A 27906-nucleotide genomic window follows, 5' to 3' on the forward strand; every position below is an offset into this window, starting at 1 on the left:
GTTATAATATGTTGAAATGTCTGCTTAGCGGACAAATATGTTGATGTACTATGTACTATGTACTATATAAGCCTAACTTGGTGACACAGTCGCAACGGGCTCGAAATACAGACGATTCATTCATTCACAGTCGCAACGGGCTCGAAATACAGACGATTCATTCAGGGTCAGATATAATGTGTAATTGATATTTGACTTCCAACACCCAGGAGCCATAATAGGAATCTATTGTCTAGATCTATTTAGCCTCCAACAGGGATTAAAAACCGGGAACCTTCCAAAGTAGTGGTTTGTAGTCGCAATTAGTTGCTTAGCGGCGTAGTAGCTGGCTCTTCGAAATGAATTGAGCCATCTGCCTAAGCCCGTCCGGTGTGCCTAACAATGTTGGCAAGTCAAATGTCACGCTGACCTCCAGAAGGAGGGGCCTTTGTGCCTCATAAAGAGGGCACTCGGCTAAAATATGCTGTAGTGTGCAATGAATTCCAAAAAAAAAAATGAAGTCACGTGACTCTCACGTAATTTTTATCTTCACCTTTTCTATGATACAAATAAAATTTTTTCAACAATAAAATCCGATATAGTGTAAAGGCTAGCACGGTCCGCTCTCACCGGGCAGATCGGGGTTCGATTCCCCGTATCGGAGTTTAGCTACGACCATATCCAGGTGGCAACACCGTCTCTCGTTCGATCGGCAGCAGTTAAGCACCTGAGAGCTCGTCCAAGTACCGCGGTTGGAGACAACGCGGGAACAGCGAGTGTTGTAGCTTTTTTGTCATGCATTTTCGTGCATTATCTATGAAACATTGCTGCATTATCGCTCATAATTGAGCGGCTCATGCGGCTGAAGCCGCACTAAAATTTGGATGTTGGGAGTTAAAGGCAGAGATAATTGGATTTTCATGACAAATTGATCTACACATCTGCAGTCATGCGCGTGCACATATGTGCATAAATGCAGATATCTCACATAATGCTGGCAGATAATGCAATTGATATATTAATTAATATTGCAATCGTCTCATCTAATGGATGGGCGCTTATCGATTTGTAGATGTTGGCTTAATCCCTTCATGAAATACAGTGTTAGCCTCCTGGACAATGTGTTTAGAGCACGAAGAGGTATACTCAACAGTATCTATATATTATAAGTAATAATTATAATTGCAATCATTCATAAAACTAGATGAAATGTCCATATTAAAATGTAGTAAGAATAATAGACGCACTTCAAAGGGTAGAGGGCCAGGTGGCTTACGACTACCTTATATGCTGCTGATCAAACACGTAGTACTACCGCAGTGTTCACATTAGAAACGGTAAAGAAAAGGAAAAGAGAACATAGAGGGAGTGGTGGCCTTATAACAGCGACTGACTTTTGGAAAGAGTGAGCGCGCATTCTTAGGAGTCTTCCTCTTAGGGACACTGCCTGCAGGAGTTTCCATATTCTTTGGCGCATACGCCGAGGCATATCCTAGTGCTTTATTCTCTGGCACCCAACGATGCGCTTGGATAGCAGTTGCGGAGGATAATTGAGACGGCGGTGAAGGTTCAAACAAAAAAACAGTCATTTTAGAGGCTTGATGATAACAACTTGTTATTCGAATCTGAACAGGCCTATAGGAATTGTAGCGACCGCCTTATCCCTTGCGTATGATGGGTCGCCATGTGTCAAGACGGTGTTCATTAACAAGATGAATGAACATTTTAGGAGGAAAAATAAAGCTGCCTTGAAATACTTGCTGAGCATAATGTGCATTCCATATAAATAATAAGCGTTACAAGCGCTATAAATCTTTTTCGTTTCCATTTTTGACAATCTTTTTCATTGTCTCGTTCATCTCGCTAGTTAGGTCCATGATTATTTTGTTAGTCTCTTCCTGTGCCACTTGCTGCTGTTTAAACCCGTCCACGAGGGACGCAATGGCTTCGTCTTGGTGGTTTGCTTGCTGTTTCATGATTTCCAGCAGGGTATGTATCCTTTCTTCGCTACGCTGAACCTGCTTTTTCAGCTCTTCAAGGGCTTCTTCTTGTCGCTTGAACGATTCAAAGATACCTTCGCGCTGATGCACTGCCAAGGTAAAAGAACTAGCCGATGCTGTAGGATCCTGGACCGCCGACAAGTGAGGCATCTCAGGGTTCACCCGATGTACTTTAACGACTCCTTTCTCAGGTATCTCTTCCTCTTGGCTGTTTTCATCATCAATTCTTGGTTTTTTACTACTCGGTGGTCCCTCGGGGGCAAGTGGAAGCTCGGTTTCGGCGGATTTGCGCTTTTGCTGTTCGTCATTGCAGTCTCTAGTCCATTTCTTGCTCTCGCCAACTCGGTGGAAGCCGTACTCAGCCTCAAGGACCAGCTGTAAGTGCATGGGCAGTTTATCCGCACTACTAACCTCGTTCAAGCTCTTTTTGGCTTTCTGGAACTCACTGCTATACTTTCTTCGAATTCCGCGATGATTTATCTTGGCTATTATGCTGCCAAACTCCTCGGCTAGACTCTTATCGGCTTTAAGCCGGTCAATGGCCAGGATGTGAATGGTCTTTCGGTTCATTGTACCCAGCGACGCGTCCTCATCGCGCAGTAGCGCAAGAAGCGTGTTTAAGTACGCCATCCACACCTTCTTGATCTTGAGCCCGTGCACCCCTTTATTAGGATCACCGGTCCTCGGCTTGCCTGATCCCTCGTGGGTGTCTACGTCGTCAGAGTCGGAGTTTGAGTCGCTTTCCGACTCGCGCGTCAGCGTTCCACTCGAGATAGAGAACCGTGGCGTCCGCGAGGAAGGCGGGTTCACAGGGGCCGACGTGCTCGCAGTCGCAATGGCAGCTTGTGCTGTGTTCTCGTCCAGCGAGATTATCTTCTCTTGTTGGCGGATGTTGCTCAAATTCGCCTGGTACTTGGCGCGTATTTTCGACTTAAAGTTCAACACGCTGAAGAGCGCCCCGTCCGCAGTCCTCGTGTCATTCTTCATCGCCAATCTTTTCGCCCGCGTCTTCAATCTGAGGGTGGAGGAGGATGCCGCGTTTTTTATTTTTTTTTTTAATTGGACGATCTGGTCAGCATGCCACTTACAAGGGGACTCCCAATTGATCGCCTTCCTAAAGCGGAACTCCAGTCCGCCGTATATTCACCCGCATTACCATTACCAAGATATTTCACTTCAAACTGCGACTACAGACCGTTTATATAAGTGGATAATTAGTCAACTGTGATAATACTGTAGCGAGCTAGCTCAATGGGATCTGTAATCAGCGTGAGAGGCTACTCGAAGTGTATATTTGAATCCAGGTTTATAGCTTGCTTTATCTATTCGTAATCTGCCAAAGGAAGGAGATCCAGGCCAAATTTTTCGAGCACACATTCGGTAAACGATACAAGACTCAACTCTATGGATTGAGTACCTGAGAGGCATTCTTTGAAAACTTATCTCTCAATTGCTTCTACGGTTTCACCTTTTCGTTCTGAAGTAGAGCACGAGGGTCACCTCTAATATATTACTTCACTGTCTAAAAGTATGATGTATTAAAGCCAAGATGTTGCTTGAAATATGACACGCCAAGATAAAGTCATCAAATGGACTGTAAATGGACCTGTTTGACCAAAAATTCAGGCGAATGAATCTATGCATTTTATTTTAAAATTAATAATCATTACAAATAGTCTACTCCTCCATGGCATCATTAGGATCCCACAGACCATCCAGGCTGAACTCCTTGGCCCACTCAGTGACAATGGCAGTTCGGTCCTCAATCACCGGCTCGTCCTTGGCCAACTTCTTCTTCTTAGCCTCCTCCTCTCGCGTAGGAGGTCGAGCCCACCCGGCAATTCGACCATCTCGCCAGTCCGTGATGACTGCAAATGCCGAGCTCTGCAGATTAACAACACCGCCCTTGCCAAGTCGGCCCATCTTTCGTGCAACGTGGACAAGGAACTCAGTGACGAACTGCTCGTGTGGCGTAGTCATGATGGGCGGAATGTCATAAGTCGTCTTGAGACGCGTCATCAGCACCTCGTTCTTGGAGAGCCGCTTAAGCAGCAGCGACACAGCTGGACGCAGGTCGCTCATGTGCTTTGGTGGCAGCGCGTTGAGAAGCACAAGCCGCGCCTGCTCCTCAATAGGGCTGACCTTCTTGCCCTCCGAGGACGGGAAGACAATACCGGGAGAGTCCCACACACTGAGCTTGTTGTCCACCTTGACGCGTCGGAACGAGGTGGTAACACCGGCCTGAGCACCAACCGGACATGAAGTTCGGTTACCGCCGTGTCGCGAGGTCAACGCATTGATGACGGACGACTTGCCGACATTCGGGTACCCAATGACTCCCACAGCAATGGCTCGCTGCTTCTGAGCGTCGTGGGCGTACTTCTTAAGCGCCTGGAGCAGCGCCGTAGCCGTGGTGGCCTGCGTCAGGCCCTTGTGGTCAAACGTCTGAGCGTTGGAGGCCCCCGAGGACGCCGCAAGCGGGATCACAGGGAAGAACTTTTCAAGATACTCCTTCCACTGGTGCAGCACCTCATCGGGAATGAGGTCAATCTTATTGAGCACATAAATCAGCCGCTTGTTCGGATCAGCAAGCACAGCGTGCTCAACCTGTCGCGACCGAGTGCCCTCTGGGTTCCGCGCATCCAGCACATACAGCACAACATCAGAGTTCTCCACGACCTGGCGATAGATCTTGTCAAACGCCCTCCTCGACGACTCCTTGGTGAGATCCTGCACGTCGAGATCAAAGTCCCCGACCTCAATCTCCGCCTCTTCTTCGCTGTCATCGTCCTCCATAGCATCGTCGGAGTCCTGCTCATCATTGTACTCTCGCGCAGCCTCCTGGGCGCTCGCCACAAGAGCCGCCAATCGGTTAGTATTGTCCTGCTCCTCCTCCAGACGCAGCTGCTGCTCAACCTGCTCGACATTGTGGCCTGACGCTAGCGCTGCTGCCCGCTTCTCCTCCCGTAGTCGCTCCCGCTCCTCGAGTTCGGCTTTCCGGTGCTCCTCCATCTCGGCCAGGATCTTGCCCTTGTACGGGAACGAGTTGGGGATGCCGGGGTCCTTTGGAACTCTGCTCTTCCAGGTCACATCCTTCTTCGCCTTCTTCCGCTCCTTCCTCTGGTGCGCAGCGATCTTCTTCTGAATACCCTTCTGCAACCGTGTGCTTGTTCGTTTACTCTGTGGCTTCTTCACTTTCATTTTTTTTTTTGTTTCTATACCGAAATCAAATCTTTTCAAACGGTTTTTTTTTTATCGGCGGTCTCAATTTTTTTTTTTCACTTCGCGCGATACACGCACGGCTGTGTACTCTTCGTGCGGCGCACGCCGCAGGAGCCGCGCTCACCAATTCCCCGGGGGCTCCTCTCTGCTAATATTTTTCCTACGAATAACATATCCTGGTTGGTGTTTCCTGGGGGGACCAGTCCCCCCAAACCCCCCTGGGGCTCCGCTACGCGGAGATTTAGCTGCTCTGTAAACTATAGCAATTACTGTAGTAAGTCATTACTTTTGTACGTGATCATAGTACCCAACTCGATTAAATGCATACCACTTATGCGCGAATTTTTTCAAAGAGCAGCTCCAGTACAAGACAACTTTGCAACGCATTACCTATACTTTGTTTACTGTTATCCCACAGTTATATCAGGTATAATGAAGCCTTGATAAGAGATACAAAATACGAAAGGTTGATTAATATAGTGTCTACTGTCACTTAATTACATTACTTGGGTATTAAATCACCAAGGAACATTGTCAATGCCTGTAATCGAGTGTGTATTTATATCTATGCCATTCCTGATCAGTTGAATGCTTTATGGTGCGTTGTTGTAGCGAAGGTTGCACGGCTGTAACAGAGCTCTTTATGCGGCTGTAGCCACAACCTTTGAGCAATCGTCGACGAGTTCTTTCAAGTTCTACACCTCGAACATATCTACGGGATACTCTCCGTTTTACGAAACGGAAACAACCAATATTTGGGCTTACTACAAGTATTATTAATTATAAATATACCTATAATTACTATTACCAAGCACAAATATACCTATGGTGGTATCGGGAATACATGGACCAAATACAGGCAGCAACAAGTACGGTAATACCAAAAAGTAATAGTAAGAGGTACTGTAATAGCAAGAATTAATAGCAAAAATTCATAGGAAGAACTAATGGCAAGAGATACAATAGCAAAAAATACTACCAAGTATGGACGGTGGCACAAGATGTAGCACGAGTTAACGGCATTGGTAGCTATTTGGGGACAAGAGAGAGTGTGTACTGGTAGCACTATTGAATTAATAATAAACTACCGGTATCAATAAGCTCAATCAGCAAGTTTAAGCAAGTTTAATGGTGCCATCAGTTGCGGATCTTCGCTTCGATTCCAAGCCGTTCGCAGCCCAACCTCCCAATGTCCCATTACAAATGGACCTTTCAAGTCGAGCAAACCCTTCCTTCCACCACTCTCATCCTACTTTCGACAGTTAATAACAGGTCCCCCTGGGGTTTTAATATTCTCTCCGTAAGTTAGGAAACTCCCTTTCCCCTCGCTTCCACTCCGCTTTTCATACTATATTCCTCCGTATAGAACGAGAAAGAAAGAGAGAGTGCAAATGTCTGCGGCCGCGACGGAGGAGCCATTCCACCCGAACCTGAACGTGACGCTCATGTGCCCGGAGTGCCGGATCATGCCCCCGGACATTGTCGAGCGGTTCAGCGAGGGCGATATGGTGTGTGGCAACTGCGGACTCGTCCTGGGCGACCGGATCGTCGACACGCGCTCGGAGTGGCGTACCTTTTCGAACGACGACCAGGGCAATGACGACCCGAGCCGAGTCGGCGACGCGGGTAACCCGCTGCTCGACTCGAGCCAGCTCGACACGATGATCTCGCTGGGCGCCCCCGGATCAACGCTGGGACGGGAGCTCAACCGGCTGCAGAGCAAGGCCAACGACCGCAAGGACACGGCGCTCCAGGCGGCGTTTAGCAAGATCTCGCAGATGTGCGAGGCCTTCTTACTGCCTAAAATGGTCCAGGACGCTGCAAAGGAGGCGTACAAGATTGTGTACGACGACAAGAAGCTCAAGGGCAAGAGCCAGGAGTCCATCATGGCGGCGGCCATCTTCATTGCGTGCCGACGGTCTGGAGTGGCCCGGACCTTCAAGGAGATCTGGGCGCTGACCAATGTGCCGAAAAAGGAGATTGGGCGGACCTTCAAGGTGATGGAGAAGATTCTCATGGGCGCCGGGATCAAGCTGTCGCATTCGACCAACGAAGAGTACCAGACGACGCAGACCAATGCCGAGGACCTCATGCGCCGATTCTGCTCCAACCTGGGTCTTAATCCGCAGGTCACCAAGGCTGCTGAGCACATAGCTCGCCGGGTCAAGGAGGAAGGAACTTTGGCTGGGCGATCTCCGATCTCCATTGCGGCGGCAGCCATTTACATGGCGGTCAATTTGTTTAGCCAGAACACTACGGCCGCCAGTATCTCGGAGAAGACGGGCGTCAGCGATGGTACCATCAAGACGAGTTACAAGTTCCTGTGGGAGGCGCGGGAGAAGCTTGTGCCCAAGGACTGGAAAATCGACCTTGATAAGCTTCCCAAGGTCTAGTTACATACTAATAATTTAGGGGAATAGTTAACATTTAATAAATTTAACTAATTTGGACTTTCATTTACTTGAATACTATTATCAGATAACACTGTTTACTGTATTAATCTCAACGGATTGCATAAACGGGGGTCTTAGGGGGCTCTGCCCCCTAACTATGGGGTCTGGGGCAGAGCCCCAGGTAGCATTAAGGGCCTTTTTAGTTTTCAGCCTCCGACCCCTTTGGTCAAGAAACATAGAGAGAGTGGAAGTGAAAGTAGAAGGAGGGTAGAAGGGAAGTGGTGAGAATGTAATGAATTATAGAGGTTAGTATGGAGTAGCATGAAGGAAGGCGTTATTTCGCTCGGCTGAATGCATTGGTAATGTCTGATGCAGTAAACTCGATCATGCCTACACCCGAGTTTGGATTGTCCGGACTGGTATAATACTTCTGCAAAATGGCAACAAGCCGCGTGTGCACCTCCATAGCATACTGCTGCAATGCGGCCCACACCTTGGCCATCAGCTGAGGGTTTTTATCAACGTGCTGGTCGCCCTCCTCGCCCAAAAAGTGCTTCTCGACTCGGCTGTACAGCGCGTCCGCCCGCTTCTTCAGCTCCTTGCCATCAATTCCCGACAAAGCCCGCTTCACCGCCGACTTGCTGAATGTGTTCCTCGACGCTGGATTTTCCCGCGGGTTTCGCGCAATGGCCGCCTCGACACCCTCAATAAACTCGATTATGCGCCCCATAGGACGGCCGAGGATCATATGGATGTACGACCTGACCTCGTTGTTGTACTGCATCATGGCCGACCCGCGGTGGCTCATGAGCATGCCATTCGTCTCGGTCGCAATACCATCTTTAATAACGCTCATGTTCTCAATCATCATAATGTGGTAGTTTAGCAGCTCCTTATCTTCGTAGTCCTCCGTGGCACCACCATAAGACACCTCCGCCGCCTGTTCCTTCTCGAGCCGGTGCAGGCTCTGGAATATCTCCCTGAAAATCTTGTCATACGAATCGTCAATCAGCTGCCGCGTGTGGTAATCGCTACTCGACATATCCCGCAACCCCAGATCTCGAAAGTCGTCCTCGATAGTCTTGCAGAACGTCGGAAGAACCTTGACAAAGTACACTGCACCTTTACGCTTCTTGCTCGACACAATCGTGTTGGAAATAGCCTTGATCTGCCGGTCAATGAAAGCCATCCATATATGGGAGGCCCTGTCGAGGACTCGCTTGAGAATGAGCCCCAAATAGTCCTGGTTCGTCTCTTCGAGCCGCTTAATGTTCTTTTCAACGAGGATCAAGTACGTCGGGAGCTCCAAAACGCTCTCCTTGGCAATGAACTCAGCAAACTTGACCAGCTCCCCCTGCAGGTTGCTGAAAATATTCGCCAAAATGCCCGTCAGCTGCCTTCCCATCTCAACATCGGACTCAATTTCGCGCACTCGAAGCGTCGCAATCGCCTCTTCGCTGGCCTGCCGCTTGGGGATCGGGTACTTCTTGACAAAGTTAGGGAAGTTCTTGGCACCAAATGACGACTGGTGGAACTCTTGAACGAGGAACTCTTGCTGCGCGATGACTGCCGACACCAAGTTGTCCACAATAATGCCCAAGCTCTTCTTGATTTGGCTATGCGCCGTCATGTTGATCGTCCATGTCTTCTCCACCTTCGGGGGATCACCACGCTGCTGAGTGGCCGACAGCCGGGCCTCGCGGCTCTCGCTCGATTTGAATTTGGCCAGAGTACCAGACCGCTTCAGCGACTTTGTTATGCCGTCCGAGCCGGACGAAGCGTCCTTCTGCTTCCCAGCAAAGGAGAACTTATCGTTCTTGCCCGCGAGCTGTGAGATGATCCGTCGCCACTTGGCTGCGTACGAGATAATAGCGTTCTCATAGTACGGCTTGGCGGCGTATTCGTAAGTCCGCAGCACCGAGTCGTACGTGTACTGGTCCACTTCGCGCAGGAAGAGCACAATGCCAGAGTACGGGTAAATGAGCTTAACGAACGGAATCTCCGGGCGCACTAGCTGTGGTTCCTCGGAGGCAACCTGGGTCGTTACAATACCCTCGGTGTTAGCCAGAGCCTGCTTGAATTTGCCCTCAACGAATTCCTTGAAGCGGTCGCCAAACTCATCTCGCACCTGCTCAAACCACTGGCGCTTCTCCTGCATCGCTCTCATTTGCGCCAGAGAGTCTCGGCCATACAAGTTGCTGCTTCGGTACATTGATCCGCCAGCTCCGCTCAGGATGAGAGCCTTGTAAAGCTCGCTTAAAGCACCCTCCAAGTGCGAGAGCTCCTTAGGTACTTCGAACCGGTTCGTACGAATCGTTTCAAACACTTCGTCGGGCAGGGATACCGCCTGCAAGATGCGGTGCAACTCGTTCCACAAGTCTTTCTGGTGGTTTGTCTGGACCTGAATACCTTTGCCCTGGCCCTCAATGTGCCGAACATCGTCAGCAAAAGAGCTGAGCTGTACGGAGAAGAACGCCAGCATGGCGTCGAGGTTATTACACTCGTCAACTGCAGCGGTGAGGATATGGTCAATGTCGTCCAGCCTGTCATCGAGGTCGACAACGTTGTGGGTAGTGGACGCCTCAATGGCGCTGAGCTCGTTTCCTATGCTTACCTCAAGGCTGCGCGAGTCGTTCCGCCCCGACCAGTTAAACTCGCTTAGGGTCTCCTCTACGGCTGACGCGTCAGACGGCGCTGAAAATGAAAATGCCCTTTTGGCCTGCGAGTCTCGGGATGTTATAGACGACACAGAAATGTTTCTCTGGTGCCCTGACTTCTTCGGTCTGCCTTCGTTTGCGTTCTCGGCCACGTTGAATCTCAACTGTTGTCGCGACGCCTCCTCTTCGGTCTGCCCAGTGGTAGGGTCTGTAGCATGAATCGCCGTGGCTACCGCGGCTATATCGCTTATAGCCTGGGTATCATTTTCGTGAGTATGAGCAAAGATCTTTACATCGGAGATCGATGACCGCTTCAACGCCTGGGTTAGCTCAGCACTGGGGACCGCCGATGATTGCATATGGAGCGGAGTCGACTCATACGACATCTGGTTGCTGGGATCGCTGCTATTTTCATGCATTGAGTCATCGGGGGACTCGTCTACGACAATTGTTGGGGTTTCAACCCGCTGAGGTGGTTGGACCGGCATTTGTGGCTCTTGCATCTGTGACATCTGCTGGGTGGTCTGTTGAACCTGTTGGGGCGGCTGAAGAGGGAATTGTGACGGCTTTTCGGGCTGGTCCTGAGCTGGTTGGAGTAGATCCTGCCGCGAGTTTGACCTTGAGTGGTTGTGATAGCGGGTGGGCACCGTTGGCTGCGAGGCAGTAGTTGAGAGCCCCCTCGGTCTGGTGGTGGGCACCGATGGCTGTGAGGCAGCAGTGGAGAGCCCCCTCGGTCTGGTGGCCACGGGCGAGAAGGACTCTGTAGCATTCAGGGGCAGCGAAGGACGCTTCTGGTGCTTAGAATAGGCCTTCTCCTGGGGTTCGTCCTGGCTCACAGGAAATGGGAAATCTTTTGGCTCTGTGGTGATAGCTGGCTTATAGGGAGCCTGAAGCCCCGGCGGCAAGTTCTCTCGACTAGTAGCTCTATCATTGTTGCCCTTCTCCCCGTTATTGCCGCTTTGCTTGTTGTGGTGTTTGATATGAAGGCCATGAGGAATGTGATAGTGGTGACGGTGCTGTTTGCCTTCCTTTTGTTCCTTTGGGTCTTTTGATTCCTTTTGTTCCTTTGGCTCTTTTGATCCCTTTTGTTCCTTTGGCTCCTTTGGCTGGTCGCTTTGCGTAACTGGAGGAGTACGCGCCGGCGGAGGCGTTTTAGGCTGAGGACTAGCAGTTCCTTTACGCGATGGGACAGCAGTGCTGGGTCCACTTCCTCCTTTAGACTCAATATTGACCAATTCAGGGACCCGTCCGCCAGTGTACCTCTTGTATACCTTAATTGCGCTGTTGATGAACAGATTGCGCTCCTCTCGCGTCCGGGTCCGCCAGTAGTACGGCTTACCAATGTGCATGATGATGGCACAGGGGTCGGTAACGTCCCCTTCGATCCTGGTCAGGTCTTCCATGTTCCACGTCTTACCAATCTGGAACGTGCCATTGGGGTTCTCTCGCGCCTTGTGGAGCCGAACCCGCCCGGAGAGGCGGACTGCAACTATTATAACCCGGAATTTCTTATTTTTGTCTGGTGAAGTCATTGGCGGCCTCGAGGACGGATAATGAGAGTCCTCAATGACCTTGACGTGGGTGATATAACTTTCGGGCACTACTAGCAGTTAGCAAATCAATGCTCCACGAATGGGGAAACAAAACTCACAATTCCCCGTCTCATCGACCCTCGAAAAGCACGAGTTTGTGATTCTCTCCTTTTCGTCATCATGTTGGCGTCTCAGCTGGTCGCTTATCGGCGTATTCAAGTCTGGATTCGACATCTTTCAACCCGTGTTTGAACGTTTTGGACCACGTCACACAAACACCGCCCGTAGAAACTAAATAATGACAATGGAGTATAGCCCTCCAATTGGTCCTGCCAGTATATGTGGGGATCTCCGAAATGAAAGTGGACGTGGGAAGCTGTTTTATTCCAAACCTAGCCGGTTTAGACGATGGTTCGGTATCTTGTCGAGTCTACCCCTTGCGACAGGTGCCTTTTGCGTGCGCCGTCCCGCCTAATGCCGACCCAACTACGTGCTGAATGCTTAGTGTCTGAGCCAAGCTCTATGGATTAAGGCCGCTAGGGCTCAATTGGCGGAAATGCTTGAAAGCACAAGGTTCTATTTTATTATTTACGTTATAGAAACCTATATATACTTGTGGATTAAGCGGTTTACTGCTACCGGTGCAACCGTTATTACTTCGCCAGGGGCTAAATTGCTCAGCCGCACGAACAATCCATTATACAACTTAACGACTAATCTACCAACAATGGGCCAACTCTCAGGGCACATGGCTTATGATCGAGGAACAACTCATTCGCTCCGAGGAGACGGAGCCCAAGTGCTACTGCTGGCAAAGTGTATTCGAGGGCCAGCCCTCGAGCTCCCGTATCTCCGCTGCGCGGAGGACTCTGCGTTTTTGTTACGGTGTAACAAACTCCCAACCGAGCCCCCGTAACAGCGCGCCGCAACACTTAGTTACGGATTATCAGTTTGCAGCCCTTGTGGAGCACGCTTATATAAAAAAGTACCATACTCGAGCTACTGTGGCCCCCAATCCTTTCACCCACTCGACGAATCTCCGCGAAGCGGAGCACCCAGGGGGATTTGGGGGGACCAGTCCCCCCAAGGTCACACTGCCAGCACTGGGTTTGGAAGACGAACGGCGTAGCAGCCAGGGTTTTGGTGATGCGAGGAGCGCGTTGGGAGTACACGACACCGATAGCGATGAGTGAGAGGTGCGACAAGGACACGCCAAGGCCAAAGGCCCAGATAGAGATATGAGGCCGGTTGAAGAATGGAGTGACGGGTTGAGGAAGAGGGCCCCGACGCCGAACGCCGGGAAGATACCGCTGAAGTACGCGGTTATTATTGATGCCGGATCAAGCGGGTCCCGAGTGTATGTTTACTCGTGGCCCGAGCCCGAGTACATGAAGAAGGTCTACTCGGGCACCGATGCGCTCATGAAGTCGGTTCCCCCCGTACACTCGCGCCCCGAGTGGGCCAAGAAGATCTCCCCGGGCATCTCGACCTATCACGGTGACAAGCTCCGGGATTTGTGGCCGCACCACCTCAAGAAGCTCATCCAGCACGCCGAGTCCATTGTGCCGTCAGACCAGCAGTATGAGACCCCGGTGTTTTTGCTGGCTACGGCGGGGATGCGGCTTTTGCCAGAGCGCGACCAGCAGGAGATCCTGGCGGCTACGTGCCGGCAGCTGCAGTCGCGCACCAGCTTTTACCTGCCCGAGTGCGTCGGGCACGTGACCGTCATTGACGGCGAGACGGAAGGGCTGTATGGGTGGCTGGGGCTCAATTACCTGGTGGGCGGCGGAGAGATCTTCAGCGATGCCGCCACGAATCAGGCTCGGTCGTATGGGTTCATGGACATGGGCGGGGCGTCTGCGCAGATTGCGTTTGCGCCGAATCGGACCGAGACGAAGCGCCACGAAGAGGACCTGTTTCATGTGAATTTGCGGACAATTGACGGAAAGGACCACGACTGGAAGGTGTTTGTGTCGACATGGCTCGGGTTTGGCGCCAATGAGGCGCGGAACCGGTTTAGCGAGCGGCTGGTGGAACAGGAACCGGCGTTGCGCCGTCCTGAGGTCGTCAAGGACCCATGTGCGCCGCGGGGGCTGCGGTCTTCACTAAAAGGGACTTCGGTGAACAGTACTGTAGAATTTGAGGGCACCGGCGACTTTGGGCACTGTCTTGCGTCGATGTATCCTTTGCTCCAGAAGGAGCTTCCTTGCAAGGACGACCCGTGTCTGTTCAACGGAGTGCATGTCCCTTCAATTGACTACAATACTAACCGGTTCGTAGGAGTCAGTGAGTACTGGTACACTGCCAACGATGTATTCAAGATGGGCGGAAAGTACGACTTTGTCAAGTTTAGTTCTAAAACTAAGGAGTTCTGTGAGCAGCCGTGGGACAGAATCGTCGCCAAGGCCAAGAAAGGCGAGTGGGAGGGCGTACCGATGAGCGTGCTCAAGTCAGCATGCTTCAAGGCGACCTGGATTATTAACATCCTCCACGAAGGGTTCCGGGTGCCCATGACTAGGCCAAATCACAAGCGAAGTCTTGATGAGCAATCGTCGTCGTGGCTCGACCTCAATGCTATAGGGAACAACTCACTTGATTTTATCCATGATGATGATGATACACTAGGGAAGCGAGGGTTGAGTGACTTTATGGATCCGTTCCAGAGCGCTACGCATGTCAATGGTCGCGAACTCTCGTGGACCCTTGGGCGAGCTATTATGTACTCTTCGAGCCAGGTCGCCCCCAGGTCTCACACCCCGCTGAGAGTAGGGTACCAGCCCGCCGCTATAGAAAACCTGGGCTTTGTAGCCGGCGGTGAACTCGAAGGTTCTCCAAAGCCGCAAATGCCCTCGCACGTCCGCGGCCATGGCGCAGCAATGCTCGTTCTACTTCTGTTTTTGTTCTTCCTCCTCGGCGGCGTACTATACAATTTTATGGGCGGCAAGGCCCAGCGCAACTTCGCGTTTGGCAGCATTAGGCAGCGGCTCCAGTCAGCCACGGTGCGAAGTGTCGGCGTTCTCCGCTCTGTGAAGCATCGCATCTTTGGCCACAGAGGCGAGCCTGACTACCGTCTGCTTGAAGAAGGAGGAGCCAACTCCGAGTTTATCGGCCTTGGTATTGTCAACGACAATATTAGCATGAAGGACAACAGCGTTCCTCCCCCCAGCGCAGAGGGGTCACCGTACGGGTTGCGTCCATTCTCGTCCGCACAGAGACTGGCTACGACCACAAGCATGGCCGATCTTAAGAACATGGACCCTGCGCGCGTCAGCTCTCGCATAGGAATGCGCGCAGCCGAGAGCTCGCCCACCGTCTTCTCACTCGACGGCGAAGGGTACGCTAGCGACACCGAGACGCGGTCCAAGCGGGCCGGAACTCGGACCCCTAAGTTCTAAGCATTACTACTACTACTCCCTACTCATTGGGATAACCGAATAACCCTCATTTGGATAGCATTCGAATAGTTCAGGGGATTTCATGCAGCCGCAGCGACCGGGATGGTGGGTCACCTCCCCCGCTACAGATACGCGTTACGGTAATGTGCCTGATTCTCCTGCGCGATCGACAGGGGGTGACATCATCAAACCAGGGTGCATTTTGGAAAGAAAAATTTATAAAAAGGGAGACGGGGGAGTCTGTGACTTCTTTTCTCGTCGACAGGATAGCATTTTTTTATTTATTAAGCCATGAAGCATGTACATGGAGTCGCGGCTAGCCTGGCGACGACACTAGCAGTAATACTCTTCTTCCCCGGGGGGTCGATATTCAGCGCCCTGTGGCAGGCTGTCGGGGTGGTTTTTGTGCTGACTCCTGAAGAGTCGGTGGCCTCGCTGTGTGGATATGCGGTACCAACACTCAAAAAGAAGACGACCCGCTTCGTGGCACGAGAGTTACAAGCTCTCGTTGCGGTGTGCTATCTAGCGGTGTTCATTACTGCACTTTACCATCATTGGCCCATTAACAAGCCTGTTTGGGGCGCTCTTCTCGCGTCGTTTGCCAACGATCGAGTGGACTATGCATTTGCGTTCCTTATTAGTGCTGTTGTTGCGCGGAACGTTTGCATCCAGGGGAGTGCTGCTTCTTATAGCATTGTCGCCGGAGCCATTTTGGGACTGACCATGGCGATTCCAACGCTAGTCCATGCGTTACTCGCATGCGCGGTAGTAGAACTCGTTATGGCGGGCCAGCTCGTGTTTGCTGCGGGAAAGGCCCAGCAGGACGAGGATTCATTGACGATGATTACAGGGGTTCACGCCGCGCTGGCCATAATGTGGCTCATCCTACCTCATCTCGCGGTCGAATTGTACGTGACGGTGTATTACTATCCCCTAGTATTCCACCAATTTCTGAGCTTTTATGTTATGAATCTGTTCATTATGGGAGCGTGAAACTTGATGAGACTCGGTGCCATTACTGAAACTTCGGTGCTATTAAGTTTCAGTCAAATGAACCAAATTGCATGGGGCGATCGGAGAACCACTGCTCCAATATAGACCAGGAACGAAATTTGATATGCCCATTGGAGTAGACGATCCTTCTCTCATGGGCGATATAAAAGGCCTGACAATTGTTAATATTATCCTGGTTCCCGATATTGGAGGGTTTCGTGTGTATTTGTGTATAAGGGGTGGTGTCTTGAGGGTAGTCTAAATTGGTCTAATTGCTTAATCTACCTACATTCCGGTCTGCTTTCGGCAACGACAGAACTCTAATCTATCGCCTTATACAGTACTAGTAGTGCAATAGCGAGTATGTAGACTGGCGAGACATTTTGGACCGTAAATACTGGTATATTTATACAGACGGCCAGCCTGGATATTTGTGTAAGGAAGGAATGGATTTGTTAGGAAATGCTGCAGTTCCAGAGGAAGAAGTCGTTCAAGCTGGACCGTCCGCTCAGGTGGGCTTCCTTCCGGCGCAAGAACAGCACGCGGAGTACTACGTCTACTGCCTCACGGGACAGTACTTCAAGTACTAGTTCTGCTTCTACCAGCGCTACCTCAATCGCATCCATTCATGAAAGCCAGCTGTACTCCGAGGGGTCCTACACTTATGTCAAGAACTCAATCTATCTTTCAGATACCGTGTACTACGCGAATTTGGAGGGAGAACTACACCCGATATGTGTCGAGCTCCATTTTAGTCTCGCAGAATGCATTGGCATTGCCTATGAGGCGTACGAAGCAGCGCTGACCTGTTCGGCTCACTATGCTAAATGGCTCGAGTTATACGCCCTAGTACTTGATATCTGCCGCGAACGGTGCTGCCGAGATGCCATTCTCACCGACAACTACCACTGGATTCTGGTTAGGCTCAACACCTGCGCAAGCTGTATCATCCCGGATACGTTCATGGTCGAGAATGGCGAAACGTACTACCGCAACAATGCCAAGATAAGCGCCTACAAGATCGTGCAAGACTTCATTGCCACGTCCCACCGCGACTATCTCGACCCCGAAATCCGCCATGACACTCTCAGCATCCAGGATATGCTCCTGGCACTCTACTAGCTTTGTTAATATTTGGTCCTTCATTTCTCTAATGGCTATATCTTGGACCGGATGAGTTCAATGCTACGCACAATTCCTGCTGTGTCTCGAAGAAGCAGGCCCTTTTCTCCCTTGCCCCAGTCAAGCAGCGTTCGCTCTTTGCTGTGCTCCAATGGCCTAGGCTCGAATACTCGGTTGCGCAGCGCTGCTACAGCCCCTTCGAGGCCGTTGTCGCGAATTGCATTCATTAGATAAAACTGAGGTGGAATGAGGGTGACCTGCTTCTCCTTGAACCGCGTGAGGACCTCGGCGGGAGTGAGCCACTCCAGCAAGTCGACTTCGTCGTTCTTGACGTGCGAAAGGTCAACCGTCCGTGGTACTTTGCATACGTAAAACTGCGTCGAGAACCGCTTCTTATAGGTTGGCGGAGTGACCCACCGCGAGATGGGCTCGAGCCCGAGCACCGAAGGATCGGCCTGCCAGTCTATGGAAGACGCGTTTGGAACTTCGGCCCTGAGCGCCTCGTCGTAGCTGGCGTACTTGGTGCCGCTAACGACCTGGGGCGGAGTCCCCGGGGCAATCAGCAGCCCTGTCTCCTCGTAGGTCTCTCGCAGCGCGGTATACGGCAGAGATGGGTCTTCTTTCTCAACTACGCCTCCGGGGAACACATGGGCCGTGGGGTAAGACGCTTTAGTGGGCCGTCGCATGAACAGCACCAGATTCGAGGGTGCCACCAGCAGTAACGAAGCAGAGGACCGAATAGACATATTGGAATCCGATCTTCTAGGGTTCAAGGGTTGAATGAAAGGGTATAATGGAATACCCCGAGCATATATGCGGGGGAGGGGCGGAATTTGGCTACCTCCGTCTACCGAGGAGCCTCCGTAACTCTCCACACGGCCATCACTTACCTCAGCCGCAGTCCATGAGGCTTGCCCATAATGCTGGAAGTGACTTCGGTTTCACCCACCCGATGCGTATCAAGATCCTGTTAGAACGGATAGGCTGCAGTTCAACCTGGGGCTCTGCCCCAGACCCCGTAGTTAGGGGGCTCTGCCCCCTAAAACCCCCCATTTCTTGGGACTCACTTAGGGGGTGGGGGCTGGCTGAGGGTTATGTTCAGGGATCAATTCACTCAAAGCCAGAGGGGAAGGTGATTCATTCAGGATCGGGGACGAAGGAAGTAGAAGATACGCCTTTGGCCCGCCGGATAGTGTCAAATGCCTCGCGCAGGGCATAAGTAGGCTCTATAGTATCAGGAACAAGATACCACGTACTGATCCCGTTATTCAGCTGGCTCGGCAGGTATATCTCATTCAAATACTCCACCTCCGATAGCGGCTGGAACATAATGTAGTTGAGAAGAATATCCCGCTTGATCATAGACCCCGTTTCCTCAATCTCAAACACAACGGGCTTGAGACTGTCCTCCGGCTCCCCTGAGACGTTAATGTAACCCAGACACACATTGATAGGCTTGTAGTTAAGATAGTCCTGCTTAAGCTGATCCGCCTGTTCCTGGAATTGCAATGGTGCCCGGTTGTCGAAGGAGAACGGCGGGAATCCTACGAAGCACTGCTTGATGCCTTCGGACGGTAGGATGCGGAACCGAATGGGTGAGAGGCTCATGAGGTTCTCAATGCGCAGGTTGAGAATGACTCGGTAGGTCATGGGCAGCAGCTTTGTCGTATATCGAACGTGAAGATGCTGGACATTCGAGGCGTAGATGCTCTCGCCCCAGGGGTTCCCGAGCACTCTTTTCCAGATGCCTGACTTGAGCTGGCTGCAGCCCTGCGCCAAGCAGGCGTTTGTCAGCTGCCTTCCGCGGTCGAGGCGTCCAATGTTGTCGGCGGTGAAGAACCCCACGTCGTAGGCAAACATCTTGACCATCATCTGCCAGGTCTTGCCCAACGGACCCGACGAATCGAGATAGGGGATCGGCTCATGGAAGGCCTGCGTGAATGCGTCTAGCACCTGGGCGCCGTACTCTCGATACACGTCTCTCTTCTTAAGCGACTCGGCGATTCCATAGAGCCGCGTACATGTCATTCCCAACGCAGGGTCCGCGGTCGCACCCACCACGAGTTCCAGCACGTCGTTTGGCAGGTCCAGCAGCCTCATTGTGGTGTGTGGTCGTCGGGTACCCCCAACTCCATTAATTTCCCCATCTACCCATCGCCCATCTACCATTGCCAACCAAACCTTCCCAGTCAACCGTTGGCAATTAACTATTACCTATTAACCATAAACAATTGAAGAATGAAAAAAAGATGCAACAACAGGCTCGTAGATGTAATATATATTAAATTAATCAATCTACCAGGAACAACAACTACACCGGTACTTCATCATATCTTGGATAATTCTACATAAGGTGCCGTTTGAACTATACAGCTATCTTGGTAGGATGAGGGTACCGAGCTCAATTAGTTACTGAATTTACTGGTAAGCCACGCTACCCCCGGTTAAAAGCTTACTCTAGTATTGGCGTAAAGTAAAACATACCCAGGTAGATTTTTCAGAACCAAATGGCTTATTTATAATTCATGAGGCAGCTTGAAGATTCAACAAACCCTAGAGCGATTCATCCCTACATAAGAACCTGTTGGGTAGAGATCACTATATAATAGATATCCAACAGCTATTTGCTATCACGACTGATTTAACATAATGAGCTAACCGATTCAAAGCACTACCAATGTTTATAAACAGAAATGAATCCACCTGATCCAAAATTGAAGTGGACTCCGGTTGACAGTTTCCTATACGGTACCTCCAATACTACAGAGCCATCTCCACTAACCAGCTGCTAGTGCTTAGGTCTTAATTATTCTTAACATGCTAAAGCTATTTAGCTATTTAAGTTACTAAGCTATTTTGGCTTACCAGTGGCGACTGCTGTTAGTGTAAATTTTGTTTGGCGTTCCAAATTTGATACGCGTAAATTGGGAACGCGACACAACGCGTCATAGAACAGTTGAATGGACTCTGACAGCTCAGACTCAGACTTGAACTGGGATGAGGTCGAGAATCTCGTGGAGGCCGAAAGGTCTTCGTCAGCGTTTTCGCTGAACCAGCCTCCTTCGTCGTCGTTGCCTGTCGTGACCAAGGTGTTTTCCTCGGAACCCGCATCGTCTACGCCAATGGACATTGTCGAGATTTCCTCTGCCCCAAAGGACGCCCAAGAAATCTCCTCTGAGGAGGAAGATAGATCGAGCGAGCCGGCTCCGCGGCCCAGGCTAGTACAGACTACTATTAATGGAGAGCGCATAGTTGGCGAAGAGCAGGAGATGCAAAAGTACGAGGACCCGACGCCAACCCACCACGAGCTGAACCCTCAAGCGCTGCAGACCTACATATACCCCACAAACCTGAGCATTAGAGACTACCAGTTTAACATAGTGCAGCAGGCGCTATTCAGGAACGTTTTATGTGCTCTCCCCACGGGTCTGGGCAAGACGTTTATCGCCTCGACCATCATGCTCAACTGGTACCGGTGGACGAAATCGGCCAAAATCATCTTCATGGCCCCTACAAGGCCGCTGGTTTCGCAGCAGGTCGAGGCGTGCTTAAGCATTACCGGCCTGCCGAGGCACGATACAAGTGTCCTGATTAGCGGCGGACCTATTACGTCCAAGAAGAGGATGGCCGAGTGGCAGACGAAACGGGTTATCTTTGCTACTCCACAGACGGTGGAAAACGACCTGCGCAAGGGGGCCATTGATCCCAAGGAAATAGTGTGTCTCGTAGTCGACGAAGCGCATAAAGCAGTGGGGAACTACGCGTACTGCAAGGTCGTCGAGCTGATTGCCCAGAGGAACAAGTCGTTTCGCATCCTGGCCCTGACAGCTACCCCTAGCGGATACGTGGAAGGCGTGCAGGAGATCATTGACAACCTGAAAATCTCCAAGGTAGAGATTCGTACCGAAGAGAGTATTGACATTCAAAAGTACATGCACAAGCGAAAGATTGAGCGGATACGCACTGAGATGCTACCGATCCAGAGAGAGATTATGGATCTGTTTTGCGCTGCGATAGACCCGCTTGTCAAGGAGATGATTGGATACAAAGTGCTTTTCAATATGGACACGCAGCGCATTTCGCAGTTCGCCATGCTTTCGGCCCTCAAATCGTACATGCAGTCCCCGGCTAACCGGAGCGGCAACAAGTTCCTTCAATTCAAGGTGCAAGCGGTAATGAAGATTCTTATTTCCGCCGGTCAGGCGATGCACCTGCTCAAGATATACGGCATCCGGCCCTTTTACGAGAAGGTTAATGCCATGAAGGAGGACGCTACGGTCGATGCCAATGGGAAGAGCAAGAAAGCGGGCAGGACTATTGCACGGCTGTTAGACGACAACAACTTTGTCGAGTGCCTCAACCGTTGCGAGTCGGTGCTGTTCAAGGACGGCCAACCAGATATCAAGTTCCTGGGCCACGAGAAGCTAGAGCGGCTCGTTGAGCAGCTCAACCTGTTTTTCGCCGAAGGGTTTTCCAGCGACATGAACTCCAAGGTCATTGTATTTGCCGAGTACCGGGAGCCTGCTGCCGAGATTACGCGAGTGCTGAGCGACCGGGACCTGTGCCCGCTCGTCAAGCCGCACCTGTTTGTTGGCCAGGCTGGAGCGACGGGCGAGGGCAAAGGCTCGGGCCGCAATGCGTCAGGCAAGAGCGGCATGACTCAGAAGGAGCAACAGCGAGTCATTTCGGAGTTTAAGAAAGGCAATATTAATACTCTTGTCGCGACCAGTATTGGCGAGGAAGGTCTTGACATTGGCGAGGTAGATTTGATCGTATGTTACGACCAGTCTAAGAGTCCAATTCGTGGCCTCCAGCGGATGGGGCGGACGGGCCGTAAGCGGAATGGACGCATCATCATGCTCATGGCCGAAAACGAAGAGAAGAAGCTTGAATTGGCCATGGACGGGTATCGATACATCCAGGGGCGTGTCAATGGCCAGCATGGAAACAGCACCCACCAGCAGTTTGTGTATCACCTGCCGGATCGAATTATGCCGCGCGAAATCAAGGTAACGTGTGAGAAGCAAGAGATTGTCATCCCCGAAGAGAACCTGGAGGTGCTTCAGGACGCCAACGGTGACGCCGACAAGGCAGTGCGGCTTCTCGAGGAAGCACAGAAGAAGAAGAAGCAGGCAGCGCCTAATAAGCGCAAGGCTGTCAAGGCCAGTGAGAAGTCGCCTGAGTTCAAAAGGCGGCACTTTATGCCTGAAAATGTCGAGACGGGATTTGTCACTGCTGGGAAGCTCCTCAATCCTGGCACTCCTTCTACCCCAAAAGAAGACCACAATTTTGGGCTCTCGGATTCCGACTTTGACGATGCTGCTCTTCTAAGCCGACCACCTACTACTCCTGCTGTGACGACTAGCACTCCCAGCGTTGCTGCCAAAACACCAGACACGGGCGAATTGCGCCAGCGCTATGCCTTCTCATCATCCGAAGACGAAGACGATATTGATACCACTCATGCTACGACGGTTACCGATGCGACACGATTGACGGACGACGAAATAACAATTGAAAAGGAGGTCAAAACTCCAAAGACACTTAATCACGACTATTTAAACGACATTCTAGACGGCCCCAAAACGACCCCAGCCCCGAAACAAAAAGCGACCAGGAAACTGGCGCCTAAGGCACTGGCCGGCGAAAAAGGCCTCCTGCCGTTAGCAGACGAACAGACGCTAGTTGCGAAATATGGCAAACTCCCCGAGTACCAGGAGTACGACCCGGTTCAGAGCGCTCGCAATGATATTACTACGAAATTTGTACCCCACAGCGGTGTCACCAGCCGTCTCATCGAACTCATCAAGTCCAGCTTCAAATAGACTATATTCTCCGCCCAGCGGAGGTACGGGGGTTTGGCCCCCTAGGTAATCCTCGTATCGGCTCTTAATGGGGGACCAGTCCCCCAAACCCCCTGTAGCTCGGCTATGCCGAGGGATTGAGGACAATATGTACTAATTGAATCTTCCGCGAAGCGGAGCTACGGGGGTTTGGGGGCTGGCCCCCAAGGGTATTGTTCGTACCAGCTCTTCTTGGGGGACCAGTCCCCCAAACCCCCTGTAGCTCGGCTACGCCGAGGGATTGGGGACAACATTTACTAATTGAACCCTCCGCGAAGCGGAGCTACTGGGGTTCGGGGGCTGGCCCTCAAGAGTACTGTCTCTACAGCTCTTTTCGACCAGTCCCTCCTGTAGGTCGGCTACGCTGGGTAAAGTGTATCACGGAGTGTATATCTCAGTCCGGGAGATGGGTATATAAACAGGCAGTTCGGGGCTCCGTTGGAGATTTTTTTTTCTTCTTTATCCTTTTGCTAGGGTAGGAACGCATATCAGTGAGGATTCGTCCGAGATTGTGTTTTTGCTGGTTGAAAACTACAACCGACCACTCCTAGTGGACTCGCCTGTCGACGTCTGCTAGGGAATTTTTGGAAAAACCCACTTCGCCTCTTGTGTGGCGGCTAATTCTCTTAATTTTGAGCATGTCGGGCTCGAGGTCGACTCGGTGTGCTCAAGAGCTTAGAGAAAGTTGATTGTGGGAGCGTGCGCACGCGGTGCCCACCGAACCGGGCAGCTAATTGGGCCCATGTTTGGGACAGGCGGTATATATGCGCTGTTTTGTTGCAGGTTATGTAGTATGCACTCGGCTCGTGCAACTATACATCTCAGCGCTATAAGCTACATGTAATACGACGGTGTAGGAGACATAGAAATGAAGCTATAGTGTAGGGTACACATTTACGTAGATGCGGGTAAGGAAAGGCAATGGCCCCTTTTTTTTTGTGGGTTCCAAAAATACAACAACGCGTCAAGTCGTGTTTTTCTTCCCAGGGGGCCATGTTTCGCTTTGATCCACCACCCAGGGGGTTTCTTCCCTGTCTATACGTATAAAGGGTATAATTGTACACCAAAGGGGTGGCTGGTACAGCACCGGGGTAACAGAATCCGGCGTTTGAGCGGATCCACCAAGGGTTGACGGAGGGTTTGCGGGTCTATGCCGCACTACCGCAGGATATGCTACGCATGCAAGAACCGCTGCCTCCCCCCCCTCGTTCACCCGGGAGGTGCAGATGGAGTACGTGGGAGCTAGATTTTCAGAACAGGCCACCCAGATCCTTGCAAAAAGGTTTACCATAGTATTTACGCGAATCGGTATAGCGGAGTGGCTAAACAGTAGACTTTTTTTTTGGCAAATCTCGGACATTTTGCCGGGTTCAGCACAGGAGGGATATATTTTTGCCATCGGGTTGGCAAGGGCCAGTTTTCATACGCATTGGAGGTTACTGTTTCCAGCAAAAAAGTAGCAGATAACCCCTTAAACGTGCACCACACGAGGATTGCATCTTTGGTGTGGCCCCTTTTTCCATTCACCAAATCCCATCTCTTTGACATAACCTTTCTCTCTCCATTGCATCCTGCACCCGTATTTTTTACGTCGGGGACGCTTTAACGAGAGGTTTCAACGAACGCTTCGACGCTTCAACGAGAGGAGGAGATTAAAAAAATCCACCAGGCTAAGGTTATATCGGTTTAGGCTCAGTCAGTGGTTCGGTAGTGGTTTGGATTGGTTTGGATTTATTGGCAAATTAAGGTGCAACTCTCTAAGGCACTGAACTTAAACGTTTTCACCCATCCCCTGTCGTGTGCTTTATTCATTCACCCAGAGGCATCGAATAATACTTGACTTAGTACGACTCTCCGCACCCAATAGTACGATATTGGTAGAGCTGAGATGTCGTTTTCGTCTACAGCGGCTGTGTTCCCGCAGAGCGCGTTCATGAACCCGGGGCCCGCCCCTGCTCCTCCGGGGGGAGGCAACAAGAGCCATACGCCGTCCAACTCGGACGGTTCGACGAGCTCCAACAGGAACCCGTCGGGCGGGCAGCCTGCTTACTCGCCAGGGTCCGCCGCGACTGGGGGCTCGCCTCCATCGCTGACCCATCCCCATCGAGAGGACACCAAGGGTCGTATTATGAAGCAGGGATGGGTCTCTGTAAAGGAGGATGGCACGATGCGGTTCATTTGGGCCAAGAAGTTCCTCGTGCTGCGGGATAATTCACTTGATTTTTTGAAAAATGAGGTGCGTATTATGGATTTTGCCGGATTTATGGAATTCCTGCTGGATTCATGGAAATATTGTTGGATTTATCATACTAACTCATTTTGCGTAGACATCAACATCTCCACAGTCAATTCCGCTTTACACCATTTCAAGCGTTACGAGGGTAGACATTAAACCCTATTGCTTTGAGATTATCCGGTCAAGCGGGAATAAATCCGTATACGTGGCATGCAAGAACGACTCGGAGCTCTATTCGTGGATCGACGAGATATATTCGAAATGTCCGCTCACCGGCGTGTCGTCTCCGACGAACTTCACCCACCGGGTCCACGTAGGTTTCGATCCCGTCACAGGCGACTTCACGGGCCTCCCTGAAGCGTGGTCCAAGCTGCTGAGCGCGTCGGCCATCACGCATGAGGACTACGCCAAGAACCCCGAAGCGGTCATTGAGGTGCTCGAATTCTACTCGGACATCCAGAACAAAAGCTCGCAGGAAAGCCTCACCAAGATTACCAGTGCCAACTCAATTGAGCTTGCTAATAATTCGCCGACTAATAATGCTACCTTGGCCAACAATCTCCAGGAGTGGACCAAGACTCCGCGGAGCGCATCAGCGACCCAGCTCAGCTCGAGCGCATCTGAGGCTTCACTGTCCAAGCTCAATACACAACAGCAGCAGCAGCAACAGAGCGGTCAGCAGCAATATCCGCAGCCGCAGCACCCGGGAATGACCTACTCTCACTCGCATTCTCACATTCAGGGAGCAAGCAATTCTTCGTCGTCTTCATCGAGACATAACTACCACAACTCGTCGTCGTCGACTTCTAGCTCGCCCACAGCCTCGCCGAGCTCTACTCATGCATCTCACCACGAACAGTTACGTGCCCAACGACAGGCTCCGCCGCCACCCACTCCCGCTGGACACGGTCAACGGAACGCCAACCTGGCCCATCTGGCCCAAATCGCTCCGCTTCGTCAGGCCCCGTCGAGACCCACGAACAACCAAAGCGCCACCCAGCAGAAGATTAACGAAACCCGACAGCAGCAGCAACAACAACCCGCTGTGCCCAACATTCATATTCCGCAGACCCGTTCTGTAAGCAATGGCTCCGGGCAGCGAAGTCCGTACACGACATCTCCAATTGAGTCTCCTACTCTCACCAAACAACAGTCTTCTACGCGACTTTATCAGCAGTACCAGACTCAGCCCCTGCCTCACCAGCAACAGCAGCCCACAACTCAAATTCCACGGTCGCAGCAGCAGAATGTTAGCACCAAGCCTGTCCAACCTGTCCAACCCCTGTTCGCCAAAGGAAGCGCTACAAATCCATTGCCTCTCCAAGTGTACCCTGGAAGCAACAACAACAACAATAACAACAACCAACAGCCGCCACCAGTTCAGCCGCTTAAGCCCGTCAAGAAATCCCAGGACCAACCGCCACAGGCCCAGCGACCCGCTCCACCACCGCCAAAACAACAGCCATTGCCGCGACAGCCACCGGCGGCGCCACACCAGCAGCACCAAAAGAAGCTGCCAACGCCAAATGCTGCTACGGCAGCTGCAGCGGCAGCGCTCGAGGGTAGCTCTCGTCGCAAGGAGCCCGAGAAGCGAATCTCGACCATGACGGATGCTCAGATCATGCAGAAGCTGCGATCGGTTGTAAACGGCGCCGACCCTGTTCCCCTCTACCAGAAGCTCAAGAAGGTGGGCCAGGGCGCCAGTGGGTCTGTCTACGTTGCGCGACCGCTGACCAACGTCATGGCCCAGCACCGGCGAGTGGCCATCAAGCAGATGGACCTGCTCAAACAGCCTCGAAAGGAGCTCATTGTAAACGAAATCATGGTGATGAAGGAGAGCCAGCACGCTAACATTGTCAACTACCTCGACGCATACCTGCGAGGCAGTTCTGACCTGTGGGTCGTCATGGAATACATGGAAGGTGGTCCCCTGACAGATGTTATCGATAATAACCAGCTCACTGAGGAGCAGATTTCGACCATTTGCTTTGAGACGTGCAAGGGTCTGCAGCATCTACACCACAAGAACATTATCCACCGAGATATCAAGAGCGACAACATGCTACTTGATTCGCAAGGGCACGTTAAAATCACGGACTTTGGCTTCTGCGCCAAGCTCACGGACCAGAAGAACAAGCGGGCCACCATGGTGGGCACGCCGTACTGGATGGCGCCAGAAGTGGTGAAGCAGAAGGAGTACGGCGCCAAGGTCGATGTTTGGAGTCTCGGCATCATGGCCATTGAGATGATTGAGTCGGAGCCGCCGTACCTCAACGAGGAGCCGCTCAAGGCACTCTATCTCATTGCCACCAACGGCACCCCCAAGCTCAAGCGGCCCGAGCGGCTCTCCAAGGAGATCAAGTCCTTCCTCAGCGTCTGTCTGTGCGTCGACGTCAACTACCGGGCCTCGACAGACGAGCTCGTGAATCACGAGTTTTTGAAGAAGGGGTGCAGCTTACAGTCCCTGGCGGTTCTGCTCAACTATAAAAACAAGGCCAACACGTCTGGATAACGCGGTCTACGCTTTTAACGAC

At 51.6% G+C, this 27906-nt stretch overlaps 11 protein-coding genes and 2 non-coding genes across 13 annotated transcripts; 8 read left to right on the plus strand and 5 right to left on the minus strand.

Annotated features, from left to right (window-relative positions):
* Positions 1-571: 571 nt before the first annotated feature.
* Positions 572-643, plus strand: tRNA-Glu(CTC). The gene has a single exon. It is a non-coding gene; the product is annotated as a tRNA-Glu (tRNA).
* Positions 644-645: 2 nt separating this feature from the next.
* TRVA0_008S00111 lies at positions 646-764 on the plus strand. Its single transcript, XR_013062071.1, has one exon. It is a non-coding gene; the product is annotated as a ribosomal RNA (ribosomal RNA).
* A 1020-nt stretch (positions 765-1784) lies between these two features.
* On the minus strand, positions 1785-2966 carry TRVA0_008S00122 (uncharacterized protein; the record flags this gene model as incomplete). Its single annotated transcript, XM_076683351.1, has 1 exon — positions 1785-2966. The coding sequence occupies one exon, from the start codon at positions 2964-2966 to the stop codon at positions 1785-1787; it is 1182 nt and encodes a 393-aa protein (XP_076542266.1).
* Positions 2967-3656: 690 nt separating this feature from the next.
* On the minus strand, positions 3657-5180 carry NUG1 (RNA-binding GTPase NUG1; the record flags this gene model as incomplete). Its single annotated transcript, XM_076683352.1, has 1 exon — positions 3657-5180. One exon carries the CDS (start codon positions 5178-5180, stop codon positions 3657-3659), a length of 1524 nt encoding a protein of 507 aa, XP_076542267.1.
* A 1412-nt stretch (positions 5181-6592) lies between these two features.
* Positions 6593-7594, plus strand: SUA7 (transcription factor SUA7; the record flags this gene model as incomplete). The annotated part of the gene is made up of 1 exon (XM_076683353.1): positions 6593-7594. The coding sequence occupies one exon, from the start codon at positions 6593-6595 to the stop codon at positions 7592-7594; it is 1002 nt and encodes a 333-aa protein (XP_076542268.1).
* A 334-nt stretch (positions 7595-7928) lies between these two features.
* SEC3 (GTP-Rho binding exocyst subunit SEC3) lies at positions 7929-12017 on the minus strand (the record flags this gene model as incomplete). Its single annotated transcript, XM_076683354.1, has 2 exons — positions 7929-11851; positions 11903-12017. The coding sequence occupies 2 exons, from the start codon at positions 12015-12017 to the stop codon at positions 7929-7931; spliced, it is 4038 nt and encodes a 1345-aa protein (XP_076542269.1).
* A 1154-nt stretch (positions 12018-13171) lies between these two features.
* YND1 (apyrase) lies at positions 13172-15178 on the plus strand (the record flags this gene model as incomplete). The annotated part of the gene is made up of 1 exon (XM_076683355.1): positions 13172-15178. The coding sequence occupies one exon, from the start codon at positions 13172-13174 to the stop codon at positions 15176-15178; it is 2007 nt and encodes a 668-aa protein (XP_076542270.1).
* A 291-nt stretch (positions 15179-15469) lies between these two features.
* Positions 15470-16171, plus strand: TRVA0_008S00232 (uncharacterized protein; the record flags this gene model as incomplete). Its single annotated transcript, XM_076683356.1, has 1 exon — positions 15470-16171. The coding sequence occupies one exon, from the start codon at positions 15470-15472 to the stop codon at positions 16169-16171; it is 702 nt and encodes a 233-aa protein (XP_076542271.1).
* Positions 16172-16633: 462 nt separating this feature from the next.
* Positions 16634-17293, plus strand: TRVA0_008S00254 (uncharacterized protein; the record flags this gene model as incomplete). The annotated part of the gene is made up of 1 exon (XM_076683357.1): positions 16634-17293. One exon carries the CDS (start codon positions 16634-16636, stop codon positions 17291-17293), a length of 660 nt encoding a protein of 219 aa, XP_076542272.1.
* A 35-nt stretch (positions 17294-17328) lies between these two features.
* Positions 17329-18039, minus strand: TRVA0_008S00276 (NUDIX hydrolase; the record flags this gene model as incomplete). Its single annotated transcript, XM_076683358.1, has 1 exon — positions 17329-18039. The coding sequence occupies one exon, from the start codon at positions 18037-18039 to the stop codon at positions 17329-17331; it is 711 nt and encodes a 236-aa protein (XP_076542273.1).
* Positions 18040-18430: 391 nt separating this feature from the next.
* On the minus strand, positions 18431-19393 carry TRVA0_008S00298 (uncharacterized protein; the record flags this gene model as incomplete). The annotated part of the gene is made up of 1 exon (XM_076683359.1): positions 18431-19393. One exon carries the CDS (start codon positions 19391-19393, stop codon positions 18431-18433), a length of 963 nt encoding a protein of 320 aa, XP_076542274.1.
* Positions 19394-20253: 860 nt separating this feature from the next.
* Positions 20254-23118, plus strand: MPH1 (3'-5' DNA helicase; the record flags this gene model as incomplete). The annotated part of the gene is made up of 1 exon (XM_076683360.1): positions 20254-23118. One exon carries the CDS (start codon positions 20254-20256, stop codon positions 23116-23118), a length of 2865 nt encoding a protein of 954 aa, XP_076542275.1.
* Positions 23119-25024: 1906 nt separating this feature from the next.
* Positions 25025-27884, plus strand: CLA4 (serine/threonine protein kinase CLA4; the record flags this gene model as incomplete). Its single annotated transcript, XM_076683361.1, has 2 exons — positions 25025-25372; positions 25464-27884. 2 exons carry the CDS (start codon positions 25025-25027, stop codon positions 27882-27884), a joined length of 2769 nt encoding a protein of 922 aa, XP_076542276.1.
* Between the last annotated feature and the right edge of the window lie 22 nt (positions 27885-27906).

Source organism: Trichomonascus vanleenenianus (genome assembly GCF_965637985.1).
Source record: "Trichomonascus vanleenenianus strain CLIB 3782 genome assembly, contig: TRVA0_008S, whole genome shotgun sequence".
NCBI lineage: Eukaryota > Fungi > Ascomycota > Dipodascomycetes > Dipodascales > Trichomonascaceae > Blastobotrys > Blastobotrys vanleenenianus.